The sequence below is a fragment of the Mytilus galloprovincialis genome, chromosome 3 (assembly GCF_965363235.1).
Source record: "Mytilus galloprovincialis chromosome 3, xbMytGall1.hap1.1, whole genome shotgun sequence".
Taxonomy (NCBI): domain Eukaryota; kingdom Metazoa; phylum Mollusca; class Bivalvia; order Mytilida; family Mytilidae; genus Mytilus; species Mytilus galloprovincialis.
This window is the reverse complement of record NC_134840.1, coordinates 52,911,850-52,929,055: the sequence shown is the minus strand read 5'-3', so window position 1 is coordinate 52,929,055 and position 17,206 is coordinate 52,911,850. Positions and strand designations below refer to the sequence as shown.

At 32.5% G+C, this 17,206-nt stretch overlaps 1 protein-coding gene across 2 annotated transcripts; it reads left to right on the top strand.

The window, feature by feature from the left end:
• Positions 1 to 7,039: 7,039 nt before the first annotated feature.
• LOC143068286 (galectin-4-like) lies at positions 7,040 to 15,738 on the top strand. 2 transcript variants are annotated; one of them, XM_076242209.1, is made up of 9 exons: positions 7,040 to 7,390; positions 8,142 to 8,230; positions 8,611 to 8,818; positions 10,964 to 11,092; positions 11,870 to 11,953; positions 12,216 to 12,329; positions 13,242 to 13,330; positions 14,229 to 14,445; positions 15,435 to 15,738. In XM_076242209.1, the coding sequence occupies exons 1-9, from the start codon at positions 7,361 to 7,363 to the stop codon at positions 15,546 to 15,548; spliced, it is 1,074 nt and encodes a 357-aa protein (XP_076098324.1). In that variant the 5' UTR covers positions 7,040 to 7,360; the 3' UTR covers positions 15,549 to 15,738. The 2 variants fall into 2 exon arrangements, with proteins under 2 accessions (XP_076098324.1, XP_076098325.1); XM_076242210.1 differs by lacking the exon at positions 11,870 to 11,953 and having other exon boundaries at positions 7,232 to 7,390.
• The last annotated feature ends 1,468 nt before the right edge of the window (positions 15,739 to 17,206 follow it).

Below are 17,206 nucleotides of genomic sequence, written 5' to 3'. Positions count from 1 at the left end.
GTTAAATCCACCTTATATATCACAGGTATCCTCGTGGATGTAGTATTGAAGGTTAAGTATACCAATTATATCACTGGTACCCTCGTTGGTGTAATATACAATGGTCAAATATACCATATATATAACAGGTATCCTCGTGGATGTAGTATTTAATGGTTAAATATACCATATATATAACAGGTATCATCGTGGATGTAGTATTTAATGGTTTAACATATCATATATATCACAGGTACCCTCGTGGATGTAGTATGTAATGATTAAATATACCATACATATCACAGGTACCCTCGTGGATGTAGTATTTAATGGTTAAATGTATCATATATATCACAGGTACCCTCGTGGATGTAGTATTTAATGGTTAAATATACCATATATATAACAGGTATCCTCGTGGATGTAGTATTTAATGATTAAATATACCATACATATAGCCGGTATCCTCGTGGATGTAGTATTTAATGGTTTGATATACCATATACATCACAGGTACCCTCGTGGATGTAATATACAATGGTTAAATATATCATATCTATCACAGGTACCCTCGTGGATGTAATATACAATGGTTTAACATACCATATATATCACAGGTACCCTCGTGGATGTAGTATTTAATGGTCAAATGCACCTCATATATCACAGGTACCCTTGTGGATGTAGAATGTAATGGTTAAATCTACCTTATATATCACAGGTACCTTCGTGGATGTAGAATTTAATGGAAAAATCCATCTTATATATCACAGGTACCCTCGTGGATGTAGTATTTAATGGTCAAATATACCATATATATCACAGGTACCCTCGTGTATGTTATATACAATGGTTTGATATACAATATATATCACAGGTACCCTCGTGTATGTAATATACAATGGTTTGATATACCATATATATCACAGGTACCCCCGTGGATGTAGTATTTAATGGTCAAATCCACCTCATATATCACAAGTACCCTCGTGGATGTAGAATATAATGCTTAAATCTACCATATATATCACAGGTACCCTCGTGGATGTAGTATTTAATGGTTAAATATACCATATATATAACAGGTATCCTCGTGGATGTAGTATTTAATGGTTAAATGTACCATATATATAACAGGTATCCTCGTGGATGTAGTATTTAATGGTTAAATATACCATATATATAACAGGTATCCTCGTGGATGTAGTATTTAATGGTTAAATGTACCATATATATAACAGGTATCCTCGTGGATGTAGTATTTAATGGTTAAATATACCATATATATAACAGGTATCCTCGTGGATGTAGTATTTAATGGTTAAATATACCATATATATAACAGGTTCCCTCGTGGATGTAGTATTTAATGATTAAATATACCATACATATCACAGGTACCCTCGTTGATGTAGTATTTAATGGTTAAATATACCATATATATAACAGGTATCCTCGTGGATGTAGTATTTAATGGTTAAATATACCATATATATCACAGGTACCCTCCTGGATGTAGTATTTAATGGTAAAATCCACCTCATATATCACAAGTACCCTCGTGGATGTAGAATATAATGGTTAAATATACCATACATATAACAGGTATCCTCGTGGATGTAGTATTTAATGGTTTAACATATCATATATATCACAGGTACCCTCGTGGATGTAGTATTTAATGGTTGAATATACCATACATATAACAGGTATCCTTGTGGATGTAGTATTTAATGGTTAAATGTATCATATATATCACAGGTACCCTCGTGGATGTAGTATTAAATGGTTAAATATACCATATATATAACAGGTATCCTCGTGGATGTAGTATTTAATGGTTAAATATACCATATATATAACAGGTATCCTCGTGGATGTAGTATTTAATGGTTTAACATATCATATATATCACAGGTACCCTCGTGGATGTAGTATTTAATGATTAAATATACCATACATATCACAGGTACCCTCGTGGATGTAGTATTTAATGGTTAAATATACCATATATATAACAGGTATCCTCGTGGATGCAGTATTTAATGGTTAAATATACCATATATATCACAGGTACCCTCGTGGATGTAGTATACAATGGTTTGATATACCATACATATAACAGGTATCCTCGTGGATGTAGTATTTAATGGTTTGACATATCATATATATCACAGGTACCCTCGTGGATGTAGTATTTAATGGTTAAATATACCATAAATATCACAGGTACCCTCGTGGATGTAATATACAATGGTTTGATATACAATATATATAACAGGTATCCTCGTGGATGTAATATACAATGGTTAAATACACCATATATATCACAGGTACCCCCGTGGATGTAGTATTTAATGGTCAAATATACCATAAATATCACAGGTACCCTCGTGTATGTAATATACAAAGATTTGATATACCATATATATCACAGGTTCCCTCGTGGATGTAATATACAATGGTTTGATATACCATATACATCACAGGTTCCCTCGTGTATGTAATATACAATGGTTAAATATATCATATATATCACAGGTACCCTCGTGGATGTAATATACAATGGTTTAACATACCATATATATCACAGGTACCCTCGTGGATGTAGTATTTAATGGTCAAATATATCACTGGTACTTTCAAGGATGTAATATATAATGGTCAAATAAACCATATATATCACAGGTACCCTCATGGATGTAGTATTTAATGGTCAAATATATCATTTGTACTTTCAAGGATGTAATATATAATGGTCAAATATACCATATATATCACAGGTACCCTCATGGATGTAGTATTTAATGGTCAAATATACCATATATATCACAGGTACCCTCGTGGATGTAGTATTTAATGGTCAAATATACCATATATATCACAGGTATCCTCATGGATGTAGTATTTAATGGTCAAATATACCATATATATCACAGGTACCCTCATGGATGTAGTATTTAATGGTCAAATATACCATATATATCACAGGTACCCTTGTGGATGTAGTATTTCATGGTTAAATATACCATATATATCACAGGTACCCTCATGGATGTAGTATTTAATGGTCAAATATATCATTTGTACTTTCAAGGATGTAGTATTTAATGGTCAAATATACCATTTACATCACAGGTACCCTTGTGGGTGTAGTATTTAATGATAAAATATACCACATATAACATAGGTCCCTTGTGGATGTAATACCCTTATTTCAATATTCATGATACTACCGTATTATTTGGAAAAAAATATTTGTGCAACTGCAACGAGACCACTACTGAGAGGTCAGCTAATCCATATCAACCAAAATTTCTCTGACCATTTTCTCTGTCACTTTGTGAATTATTCAATATTGCAGGTATGCTTGACCACTCTATACGGATTGGGTTTTTTTTTTTAGAAAGAGTGCTCATTTCTCTGGCGATACCGGACATTTGGCATAATCTCTGTTCGAATATCATTAAGAATACAAGTGGCAGGCGGACTACCTAACCCATACTCTGCTGAGGAAAATATGTTCTTTGGTATAGTTATTAAACTCAGTTGTGCGTACGAAAGTTCAGGCAATATCTATATACAATAAAAGATCGAAAATAGAAAATAAGAAATAATGTGCATGCTGTACAGTCGGATCAGGATAGAAACATTCCATCATCTACGTGATCAGTGTCTTGAAAGATTCCATGTTGGGAGATTTCACTGTCGATTCCGGCAATTTATTCTAGGCTATTTACTCTTTGTAGGTATAAAGATATCGTATTGAGCTGCTCTTCTCTATGTTATCTATAATGTCCTACGTATAGGATTCCGAAACCCACGTGTCTGCGTTATATTCCACTCTTGGTCTTACTACTGCGATGACAGCATTGATTTCTAAGCAATTATATCGTACATGCGAGAGCATTGGAGTAGGTTGTCACATAAATAAAATGGATATATTATTACCTAGTGTAGACTGGAAAAATCCTTGTCAGTAAAACTTGACATAGAATCAAACTTGAGTAAAAGTTCGATACTGTAGTATTCAAAAACACTTGACCAAGTCCATAAGAAGGTAACACGTATAGAAATGTACAACATCTTACGTCAGGATCAACACTACGGTTCTCCACGATTAATAATAACGTTTACGTTACATGCAATAGGTGGAAAATCCGTGCAAATCATAATTAGGTTTTAGAAGTTAAACAAAGATACGCCCGTCGCTTTTTCAAAGAAAAAAGTTCAATAACTTCTCAATGTCATATCGGAAATTGATAAAAAAAAAAAACTAAAGGGAGGTTATCTTAATAGATATAAATCAGTCACCCAAATCCCCTCTTTTTAAGAATAGAATCCAGTAACTCGGAACCTTAAAATATAAAATTTATAAAAATCGAATGGGAGTTCAAATAAATTAATATAAACAATTTACCAAAGTTTCAAGAAAACTGCTGAAAGCAGTATTGAGTTATTGTCCGAAAAATGGAAAATCCCCCTTTCTTCATGAATTAAACCCAATAACTAGTAAAAGTAAATTCGAAATATTTAGGTCAATATATTTAAACAATTCACCAAAGTTTCTTGTCGACGGACTGACGAATGGACAACGGTTTACCATAATGTGACACCCCCTTAACGGAGGTAAACGGCCGTATACTTGTTGTAAATGAATAAGATTACTTTCTCATAATTACTATTAATATATCTTTATTATAAATTCAATTCTAATTTTATTAATCTAAGGACAAACTGCAATGATGAATAACTTTCAATGTTTCTTACGCTACATTGTCATATAGGGCGGATCCAGGCCGAGGGGGTTGTGGGGGAAAAGAGGGGGGGGTGTTCCACACTGTTGGAAACAAATTTGGTTCATGTTGGTAATAGAGGGAATCACTGAAGCATGATTAAAGTGATTTATTGCTAAATTAATGTTAACTGATTAATAATATACCATATACCAATATGGCTCCTCGTACACATCGCTACATAGTGTTATAGTAGTCTCAGCTTTAATAGACTAAGATAATTATTTTTTTAATTCCAAAAATATCTTTCATAATTTTTCACACTGCATAAAAAGCCATTGTCTGTTAAAAAAGAGTACGAATTAATATAATCTGACCATACTATGAAAATAAACACGACTCTTACACATAGTAACATCTATTTACACAACGCCAGTTACATCTATATATATGTTATTTTCTACTTTCTCTTTCACTGGTATGCTCGTGGACTTCCGGTATCACGGTGTCCGGGTATGCTCGTGGATGTTGCTCATAGACCCAACTCTATTTATAGCTAAAAATCCATGTGCTTTATCATTAAATGGTCACATGAACGCTTGACGGGAAGCTAAGAAAAACCGAACGTGAAATGCGTAATTGACCCAGACTTTAAATCATTTCCGGAAAGGACCCAAAGTTCCGGATCGCGTTAGAAGTATTAAAAAAAAATTCTTCAAATTTAAAGCAATAAAATTTTCAGTCGGGAGGATTTTCAAGGGTCGGTCGGTAAACTGCAAACAAACAATATTTTAATTTAAGCCTAATAGAAAATATGTTTCCTGAATACCATTACTTTTGTTTCACATTCGATGAGACTAAAAATACTTATATCCCTATACATACTTAGCTACATGTAAATACACTCATTGATTTAGGATTTACCAAACTAGGTTAGTCATACATCTATGGATAGATGTCTGGAATGAGGTTTACAAAAATTAAAAAAAAAATTTTTTTTTAAGTTTAACGAATAGTGTATTAAAGAAACGCATTTTAGTTGTGCATTTTATTTTTAGTTGATGGATTGATATGTTTGTTAGTTTCATTTGCCTAAACTTCAGATATATATATATATATATATATATATATATATATATATATATATATATATATATATATATTTGTTTCGATTATGAGACTACATGTATATATAGGTATATGATTTTTTTCTAGACCCCGTTTTATACACTTGCAAAGAAATTAAATCGATCTTTATTTGAATCGATCTTAAAAAGACCAGTTCGCGTGTACATTGCACAAGCAAGATCGATCGAGATCGATCTTATTTAATCCGGTCTGATCTTTATTTTCCTATCTAAATATGTCATTCACCTGACAAAAGATCGATCGCGATCGATATAAGCGTTTTACGATTCAAATAAGATCGATCTTTTTAAAACCACCTCTAGCTAGAGGTAGACTTTTTAAGTCCGATTGAAGATCGATCTTACCCGTTTACACTGGACCAAAGATCGATCTCAACTTTGTCAGTGTAAACGGGGTCTAATATACTGGAACACCCGTTTTACAAATCGCATATTGTTATTTGCTTTTTTTTCAAGCTACAATCTGTTCCAAGATTTATTTCTTAATCCTTTCCTTAAAGTATATATTCTGTAATTGTTTTGAGGTTAATTTCTAGTTTGTTTCCCTATAGATTTTAAGTTTTTATTTGGCAAAGTGAAATGTGAATGAGAAAAGGTTGTGGTGTACATCATTTAGACAGAAACCAATCCACAAAACTAACAACAAGACTTCTTGAGGGCAACACATATTCACCAACAATAGACAGGCGTCTAAGGGACAACATCAAAAGTTCAATGTAGGATAAAAAAAAACTTCTCATAGTTTTTTCACTGGCCCCCTTTCCCCCGCTCTTAACTCGATTTGGAAAAAAATGATTGAACAATATGGATATATACATGTAAAATTGATTTTGGATAAAGAAAACTTGCAGCAATTTACAACCCCCCCCCCCCTATTTGATTTAAGTTTTTTTTTTTTTATCCTACATTGATCTTTTGATGTCGTCCCTAAACAGTTGCCCAGTATCTCAATCGACCCAAATCTGTAAAAGATGTGAACAATTTGATGGATAAAAATGATGGTTTGCCTTAAAATATGCTTCAGTTCAAATGTACGAAGCTACAAAAGTGTCATCTGCCAGTACCGGTTAATTCCTTAAAATTTGTTCCAAACAAATTTGAATTGTGCCCTTGCTGTAAGTGTTTATATACACAAGTTATACTATATAAATAGTTAATGCAATGAAATTTTACATTCCATATAAATATTATCTGTAAACAATTGATAAACAAGTAGGTCAATTTAAAATTAGACAAAGCTAGAACTTAAATATTAACACTTAGTACTGAAATCCGGTTAAATAGACCTATATATCTGAAAATAGATTAAGGAAGAAAAGGCGCGGAAGTTTATATATATTACAAACTATTTGGAAATTCATAGTTTTTATCGACCATATCAGTTAAATATCACATGATCTTAAGTCACCTGAATGTTACAAGTGTGAGGGGGTGTGTACTTCAGTAGATACATATATATAGTTTTGTTCATCATTTACCGGTGAAATCTTTGTAAAGATGGCTTACGCAGGATCAGTTGTCAACCCAGTGAGTACATTATTCATATTTCATACACGTAAAACGTATCGATTTTAGTAAAAGAAAAAAATGGAAAAGTACCGGTTTTTGTTTAATTCTAACATTGAATTTGTGTTAAATTGGTTCCGTATTTGTATGTTCTATATAAAAAGTTATGATTACTTATATGAAAGTTCATTCTAATTCTTCTACAACTTATAAATTTCCCAGTGTTTGTTCTATTTAAAAAAGTTTATCGGCATCTAATGCGTTTTAATAATCAAGTATATAAATGTCACATGAAGTAGACGTCGAAATACATACACTAGGATACATTTTCCCCTTATTTCATTTATGAAAAGTTCATGCTTTAGCTTCTACAACTTTTCTAGGATCGCTCTTTTCGAGAGAAAAAAACATCGGCTGTAAGCATATAAACAGAAATAAGGAGATGTGGTATGTTAATGACACAACTATACACCAGAGGAGAGTTCACTGTGCTGCCTTTAAAAAAGGGAGAATCAGATTCCATACAATATAGTCGCCTAAACTTTGAAAGGCTCCGGCATGAATGGTCTTTATTCAGCAGATAGGTACGAAGAACACAGCACAAAAAATATAAAAACAAAACCAACGTACCGATCTAAGTCTCAAAGAGTTCTTGCAGTTTAAATATTATGAACTATACAGGTAAACGTAAAATTCCAAACAATTTTATTTTTATCTATGAAAGAATTTCACAACATTTCAAATACGCTATATTATTTTATTTTTTCTACAGCCTCTTCCATATATCGGGGGAATACCCGGTGGTATGACAGATGGCCGACAGATCATTATACAAGGAACCGTACCATTTCATGAAAATGCGTAAGTCTGACTAAAAAATAATATTTCATGTAGTGATCCCTGCCAAAACTTTTTCTGTTGAAACTGTTAAAACTTATGTATTACAAATCCAGTGACCACAATGCAAATACACAATCAAAAGACAAGAAAGGGTTCCAGCTTTACCATCTCATAAGTTTGTACGTAATTCTAATTTATCAATATGTTAAAACAGTTATTTAGGGAATACAGAGGGTTTCAATTGCAGCACTGGTAAGCGGCTGATCCCCCTTTCTAAAAGTCTTTTAGACTCATCATTCGTTGTTTCCGAAGTCCCTTTTCTAATACGTAATGGTCGTAATAATTCATGGAAGTCAAGCAAATAAATATATTTTTATTATCATTTTTTTTTAAATTTGCAGATTTACAATAAATTTAATGAGTGGCTCTAGTCTTAATCCTCAATCAGACACAGCTTTACATTTCAACATAAGATTTAACGAAAATTGTGCAGTAAGAAACTCTCTACAGAATGGATCATGGGGGTCGGAGGAGAGAACTGGTGGCATGCCATTTCAGAAAAATTACCCTTTCGAAATAATAATTTTATGTCAGCATCATCACTACAAGGTATTTATGACGAGATGTTTATTTAACAGGAAAAGGTTAAAGGAAAAAACATGTTGCTGTTTAACAACAGGAAATTAACGACGCATCGGTTTTTCAAGATGTTTATATATTGCGGAGAATCATCTGCACGTCTTACGGGTATTTACGATGATATATGATGTAGGAAAATACACCGGAAACCTAAATATTAATAAAACGGGGTTATCTTGGGTAAAGTTCATGGCTAGATTAAAGTCTGGATATTGATAAAATATCTTTTGAATAAATATGACCGATAACATTTTTGTAGGGAATAATCAAGCTATATTTCTACTCAGAATGTTTCCTTTTTCCTGTTTTAACTTTGAGTTGCATAAAAAAAACCTGATTATGTTTAAATAAAATTGACCGGTTTCGCTTTTACAATATTGTTATCAAGATGAAATATCCAGATTAGTTGTTTGATTTCTTCGTTTATTTGTATATCATCTAGAAAAAAATGAAATAGCATAAAGATTGCCAGGAAATATACTAGGATTTGAAATGTACAGGTTATAGGAACCATTCATTTGCCTGATATAAAAGACGTTAGTCGTAAATTATAAGTTAAAGAATGGTTCATCGAATTGTAAGAAATAAGATAAAATGGGATTATCAAGGGTAAAGTTCATGGCAAGATTGAGAAGTCTAGAGATCAATAAAATAACTATTCAAATACGACCGATAACATTTATCACTGAAGAAGTTTTGAAATCATCCTAGACAAGCTTGTCAATTGTTATGTATTTTTTGGTGGCTTGTTTTTGATTTTGTCGTTTTTTTCAAATTTTGCCCTGATTTTGTCTATCTCTTCAACTTATGTGTTTTTATTCTCTCTTTGGTATCTCCTGCCTCTTTTTTCTTATTTTTCAATTCTTTTTACACCAGGGGCCTTTCCTTAAATGACTTTATGGTATAGACCTTGCTTACTGTTGATGAACGTACTGTTACCTATAGTTGTTAATTTAAAGTTGTGTCATTTGGTCTATTGTGGAGAGTTGTCTCATTGGCAATCATTCCACATCCTGGTTTATTTTTATATCTAAATCTTTACTTAGATTCACAATACCACATCTTCATGTGTGTGTTTTAAAGCTCTAACAAAGTCTTAAAAACGCCTTTCACTACACTTAACCTGCAATTTGATAGTTTTTTTCCAAAGAACATGTACAAAGAAGAACGGTTTTCTATTTCCTATATCAAACTAAGAATTCTGCTAGGAAATAATCTACAGATAAAAATATTTTATAAAAACACGTTAAAGTTTCAAACAAAATGACTTCAGTTGAAACACGTAGCACTCGATAACATTATATTCTATATGTCAAAACTATCGTACATTTGTTTTATACAGACTCTTTATTATCAAAATTATGCAGGCCATACGGTGACCTGTAGTTGTTAACTTCTATGTTATGGCATGCCAATGGTGTTAAGTTGTCTCATTGCCATTATACCGAGCCCTGAAACAAATTTGTCAACATATAAAAAGAGAGACCATCCGGGATCTGTCTTCAGCACCAAGATTCCAAAATTACACTTAACACATGATATGACAAAATCCAACATATCCATTTCTTTGATTAGAACGGGAACAGTTCAATGTTTATCAATTCGTATAGTAAAACCTTTCCAGCGTGAAACAAGCGTAATAATTTACTTTTAATCTTCATTTCCCTTTAATTTCATCGTATCAATGTATAACAAGGAAGAGTTTATAATTTAAAACAAAAAATAAAAGGATATACCAGATTCCTTATAAATCTTGTAACCCGTCTTTTATTTTAAAATTACCAGGTGATGACTTAAGATTGGAATAGTGACGAAGAGGTTAATTTATAAAGCGGAAATCAACACCACAAACCTAAATGGCAACGAACAGTGCTACGCGTTATCAATAACACAGTTAGGCAATAAAGATTCTCCAATAAGACGCGATAGCAATATAAATTGTGGGTTAAAGCATATATGTGCTACGTTCAATATCAGTCGCATTCATTGTAATACAAGTTAGTAATATCAGAGTACAAAAGAAATTGGTTGGTTTGTTATTCCTGAAACATGTTTTCCTATTACAAGCATATTTCAATAACCGAATTTCATTGAAACATTATTTTGTGTATTCAGGTAGCCGTTAATGGAAAACATTTCTGTGAATTTCGCCATCGAATTGCTAAACACCAAGTTAACACTTTGGCTGTTATAAGTCCAGCAGGCCAAGTCAGTTCAATCAGATTTGATGGACCAGGAGCAAGCGTAAGTATATGAACTGTTGGCAAATTATTGCTTTTCATGGTTGTTGCCTTTAACTGCTTAAACTTTGAGTTATCTTTATGTTTCGATTTAGATGATAGATTTTTAAAGCTTTTTCACATACATTTCTCAATTGACTTTATTTTAATTCACACGAAAAGTAATCATTGATTCATTTAATATCTTCTCTGTTTATATGAACCTACCTTTATTTCAAAGAATGAGAACACGCAAAACTTTACTAAGTATTTGCATTTTGTTGAATCATTAACAGAATTAAATTTGATTTGCAGACTTTTTAGAGCACAAATATTGCTTATTAAAAAACAACTTGCGGGAATGTAAAAGTACTATTATTTTTGCGTATTGCTTTCTCAGCGCTTTATTCATTTTAGTGTGATTTAGATGTTATATCTGTCAAAAGAGGTTTCTGTGCTAGCTATATCGTGTATAGGAATTAGAGCAAATACAAAAGGTTTAAAAAGGTTCGAAAAAGAGCAGGCTAATGCCGCTACAAGACAGCACTCGCACCCGCAAAGTGGAAAGGGATTAATATAAGTTTCAATAAATTGTTTCCCAATCCACTACAAATAAATATGTTTAAACTTAACAAAAGGTTTGGAGGACCAAGCTTTTCAAAATGCATGTTATAATTGTATACTGTAAATAAAATTTAGTTTAGTTATGGAACTTTCACTTGTAACAGATTTCAGAAAGTAGCCAACATAAATTGCGTTTTATTTTACTTTATGTTTGACTTGTAAAATATGTTTCACACAGGGAGGTCCACATGGAAAGATAAAGCTTGGTCCTTTTTCATTTGAATTTGGAAATCATGGCCCCCAACATCATAATCCACCGCCGGTAAGTCAAGATACAGCTAGAAACTCATATAACCACGTGATACTAACCAGAAGCATGCAAAAACGTTACCAACATATTCTTTTGTAAATGTTTTGTGCTCTATGCTTTGGATTTGTTTTCTTTTTACATTAAGTGTCAGTTTCATTATCTTTTATTATTTAAAAACAGACAAATTATTACCTTAAAATATAGATTTTAAAAAACGCAAATAAAGCCAACTAAACAGCTTTTGATAAGATTGTGCATATAATTTTACTTTTAGATGGCACAACCTGCAGGAGGATTTCCACAAGGTGGTGGTTTCCAACCAGCTGGGGCCTTCCAACCTCCACCGCCACAGCCTTCAGGATATCCTGGTGCACCAATGATGAACCCGGTACGTAATGCGTTTACTTTTCGGTTAATTTTTTTTCTTGGAATTCACTTGAACAATGTGGACTTTAAAGTTTTAGTCCAATATAGCTTGATTTCATTATTGACTATAACTATTAAATAAAATTCTAGTCAACTAAGAAATCCCTATTCCATTTTTTATTGTTTTGATAAAGAGGCCTGAGGGACTACTAATGTCGGAATGTCTTATTCTCTCTTTGTTGTTTTTGCTTGGTGTCAATCTGAAGAGTTTCAAAACGCTTTTTGGGAATGATTTTTTTTTTTAGAGTTTTCTCTTATTTTGTGCTGCAACACCACTGTCTAAGGTTAGGGGAGAGAACATCGCTCACATAATGTTTAACCAGCATAACCCCGTCACATTGTGTACATGTACCGAGTCAAGCTCCCGTTATTCAATGGATTTCGTTGCTTGCTGTCTATCAGGTTTGTTTCTTGTTTTGTAGATAAATCACGCTGATAATTTCAGTTTGAATTATTTTACGTTTTTTCATATAGGTACTTTTTATAGCTTACATACAGTATGGGTTTTGGCCCATGTTGAAGGTGGTTCAATGGCATTTTATTTAATAATTTATAAAGAAACATCTAAGTCATAAATACAGATTACAATATAATATAAGAAGTTCATGTTTGCACTTATATAAATACAATAATGCCAATTCGTTGCAACAACTCCCGTGTCCAACGCCATAGACAGCTCTGGTATATTTTCACCATTACATAGAGTCTATATTCGATGCAATGGATATAAAGCATTTTACTATACTTTAAAATACCTTTTCATCTTGAAATCTATCCAAGAATGTTGGAACTGTTTTTGTAAATAATTCGTCCCGTCAGCGCGATGGCAAAACCAGTTGCGCTGTACATAAACGTTTTGTTGAATATTTTTCAGCCTGTACCACTTGTTACACCAATCCAAGGAGGATTATATCCCGGAAAAATGATCAATATAAGCGGTGTACCAAATCCAACAGCAACTAGGTAAGGATATTCAAGATAAGTTCAAATGATGAGCGACTATTTTCTCAGATGATCAAGTTTTAAAAAGATCAATACAGTCAACACTCTATGGACATTTCATTAATGAGTGGTAAAATAACTTTCGAGCTTCCATAATGATTTATTCCAGCCTCTAAATGAATAGAATAGAATAGAATAGAATAGAATAGAATAGAATAGAATAGAATAGAATAGAATATTTTTATTTCCAAAATTACAGGGCCCATAAAGGGCATAAAATCAGATACAATTGATTTACATAATTGGTAACAACAACAATAGAGGCATATACATATATATTTGGAATATAAGCATTGGTCAGAATCAAGCTAAAAACCACATACATTGTATATATTGTGAATAAAAGAATAATAAAATTACATTATACATGTATATGTATTTATTCTCAAATTATTTACTTGACTTAGTGTCAGTGTTCATACCTGATCTCCTTAATTCAAAACAGTCACAAATATAACAGCCCAGTTTTTCCATAAGAGTAACATTTTCTTGGGTCAAGAGCCATAAAAATTTAGATTTATTTAAATTTATAAAATTACAACAATTGTTAGAAATGTCTTTAAAAAAATCATCCCTTTGAATATCATAAAGAGGGCATTCTAATAAGAAATGAAGCTCATCTTCAACTTTACCAAGTGAGCAATTAGAACAAAGACGCTGAGATCTTTCTATATGCTTTTTTTAAAATATATCTGTCTGTCTCAATTTTTAAAGAGTGAGCACTTATTCTTAATTTACAAATTGACTGTCTTTTTTTGAAGTCCTGCAATGAATACATAATCCTTGTATGAAATTTCTTTCTCAGTATTTGTGAGATTATTGACGTGACGATATACCTCCAATATCCTTCTTTTTACAGGTTTACAGTAAATCTACAGTGTGGTGCTTATGAAGGATCAGACATAGCTCTTCATTTTGATGTTCGATTTCAAGCTGGTGCAGATTACAACGTAGTCGTACGTAATTCCTGTCAGAACGGAAGTTGGGGTGCAGAAGAAAAACAACTACCATATTTCCCTTTCATGCCCAATGGTAGCTTTGATATGATAGTTCTTGTAGAACAGAACCAATTCAAGGTGAGTGTAAGAATGTGAAATTCAACTTAAAATAACTGAATATTTTATAAGTTTACAGGTAACTCTATATCTGAATTTAAGAGATTATGATACCGGTGTACATTTGAATCTGAAGTTGTTCTTCACAGCCCCGTGAACACTTTCAACGTAAGTTTACTACCAGTATCATTAGACAAAACACAGCTAACTACATGTAAACCGCTAAAATAGTCCGCTAGTTGCTGTATTTTTACAAGCCAATGGCAATATGTTACAGCGAATTGTTATAAACTAGTTGTGTGGTAACAACAGAAGTTTCGAACGACCAACGCGTCTGTGTCCCTTCTCAATCTACATAATTGGAGGTACTCCAACAAACTGAGCACGATCATAGTTGACCTTGCTGCTCCGTATCCCTTCAGTTTACACAAAAACCTTAAAAAGGCACCTCTAGTTTACAAAACAACTGATCCATACCACCTGCACTTTACAAAACAACCTTGCTAAAGCAATTTCTCCGTTTGGCTTCAGTTTACACGACAACCTTTGCAACTGCTCCGTATGCCTTCAGTTTACACACCAACCTTTCTAAAGCAACTGCTACGTATGACTTCAGCTTACACATCAACCTCGATAAAGCAATTGCTTTGAGTGCCTTCAGTTTACACAACAACCTTGCTAAAGCAATTGCTCCGTATGACTTCAGTTTACATAACAATCTTGCTAAAGCAATTGCTCCGTATGCCTTCAGTTTACACAACAACCTTGCTAAAGCAATTGCTCCGTATGACTTCAGTTTACATAACAATCTTTCTAAAGCAATTGCTCCGTGTGCCTTCAAATTACACAACACTCTTGATAAAGCAATTTCTTTAAAACAGTTGCTACGTAAGCATTCAGTTTACACAACAACTTTGATAAAGCAATTACTCCGTAAGCATTCAGTTAATATGCACTTGTAAATGTATGTCACATTGAAATTAATATGATAACAACAATTTGTTTTACAGGTAGCCGTAAATAATCAACATTTATTCGCCTTCAGTCATCGTATTCCATTTCAAAGAGTGGACTCCCTAGTCATAAAAGGAGACGTACGTCTTAGTCAAGTACGCTTCCAGTAAACACTCATTGTACAGAGATATTTTTAACTTAAACAGCTGTACTTTGTAAACTTGGTTTCACACTTTTCATTCAGCTTTATAGAAATGACACTTTTTTTTGTTATACAAAGTATATATAAAAGTTTCTTCTTTGTGATAAAAAGGTATTTTTATGTTCAGCAATATTTTTCTATTAGAATTTGTTATTATTTATTTGCCTAATTTATTATGTTGCTTTTATAACTATCAAAAGAAACATTGTTTACAAGACATACACATTTGGTGAAAGAACTATCCATTTTACTAACAAAAAAAACCCGATATGGCGAATAAATTCATATACAAAATCCAATTAACTTAAGGACAGACTTCAGAACTTACCAGTAGAAATGAATTTCAAAACTGTATCCAAGTAGTATTTTTATATTTTTGAGACAATAGATTTGACGAAGACAAACTGTAATCACCATACACTATCTCAATATTTAATTCAATACGACAAATTCCTTAAAAGGAGAAATATACAACACAAGCCACTGAAAAAGTAATAAATGATAAAAATTAGAAGAGAACTGTAGTGTATTGTCTCAAAATGAGATATTCTAGCGACGCAAAGTTCAATGAAGAATCGCTTTTTCAAAGAACTGAATAGAGTCAAAAAATATACCAATTACCATTAAGATATAGATAATAATCATAGAGGAGAAGTTTCGCAGGATAAGGTAGGTGCTAGAGCGGGCCAAAATTTCTAAGCTCAAAAAGGCGTTTCAGGGAAAAATAATTGGACTCCCACGGTCGTACAATATGATATACAGCTCGGAAGTTTCTTTTTTAAATATATTCAATGAATTATTAATTATATTCAGGAGAAAAATACATGAGTTGTAATATTGTGTGTATGATCATTTTAGCTAAAAGTTAAAACGATTAAAATATGCCTAAACGAAAAGAAAGAATTTGGGAGGTTAAAACATGTTTCTGAGCGCCCATCTTGCTACACGTAACTCAAAATAACACGTAACTACTGACAACTAGTCCCAATCCCAGTTTCGTTTATTAAATAAACCATATGTCTCTACAACACAATTGTCAAACCTCAGATAGTGTAAATACAATGTACGTCATAAACATAGATAATGGAATTTGATGCGAGTATCATACAAGTGAGAGGTTTAGCTAGCTTTAAAAACAGGTTTAATCCACCATTTCTACAAAAGAAAATGTCTGTACCAAGTCAGGAATGTGACAGTTGTTATCCATTCGATTATTTTTATAGTAAACGGACAACCGCAACACTTTTGTTGGTAATAATACTGAACAATTTACCTTTAACTTTTGTGTCATCAGCTAACAGTGATTTTACTTTAACCCAGTCTATCGGAGGCATTCCAATGGGGATTCAAATAGAAACAAGAGTAAAGTACATGCTGGTGAACGAGAAGAAACTATGGGCTCTCAAGAGCTTGTGTCGCTCACCTGTATTTACTATTGTTTTGGAAATCATGTATTATAAGGATAAAATCACAATTAATAGTGGTAAATACTATACCGTTATAATATTTAAGGTCATAACCAAACACTGCAAAATTTCCTTAAAATTTCTAATTCAGGGGCAGCAACCCTACTATAACTCCTTAAGGAGTCGATTGAGAATTTTGATCATGTTAACTCATTTGTAG

Bases quoted from the DNA above. Each gene is read 5' to 3' on its own strand.
- LOC143068286 (XM_076242209.1), top strand. From the start codon at position 7,361: ATGGCTTACGCAGGATCAGTTGTCAACCCA. The intron at 12,330-13,241 runs GTACGTAATGCG...AATATTTTTCAG, and splicing joins GTGCACCAATGATGAACCCG to CCTGTACCACTTGTTACACC. The intron at 13,331-14,228 runs GTAAGGATATTC...TTCTTTTTACAG, and splicing joins CCAAATCCAACAGCAACTAG to GTTTACAGTAAATCTACAGT.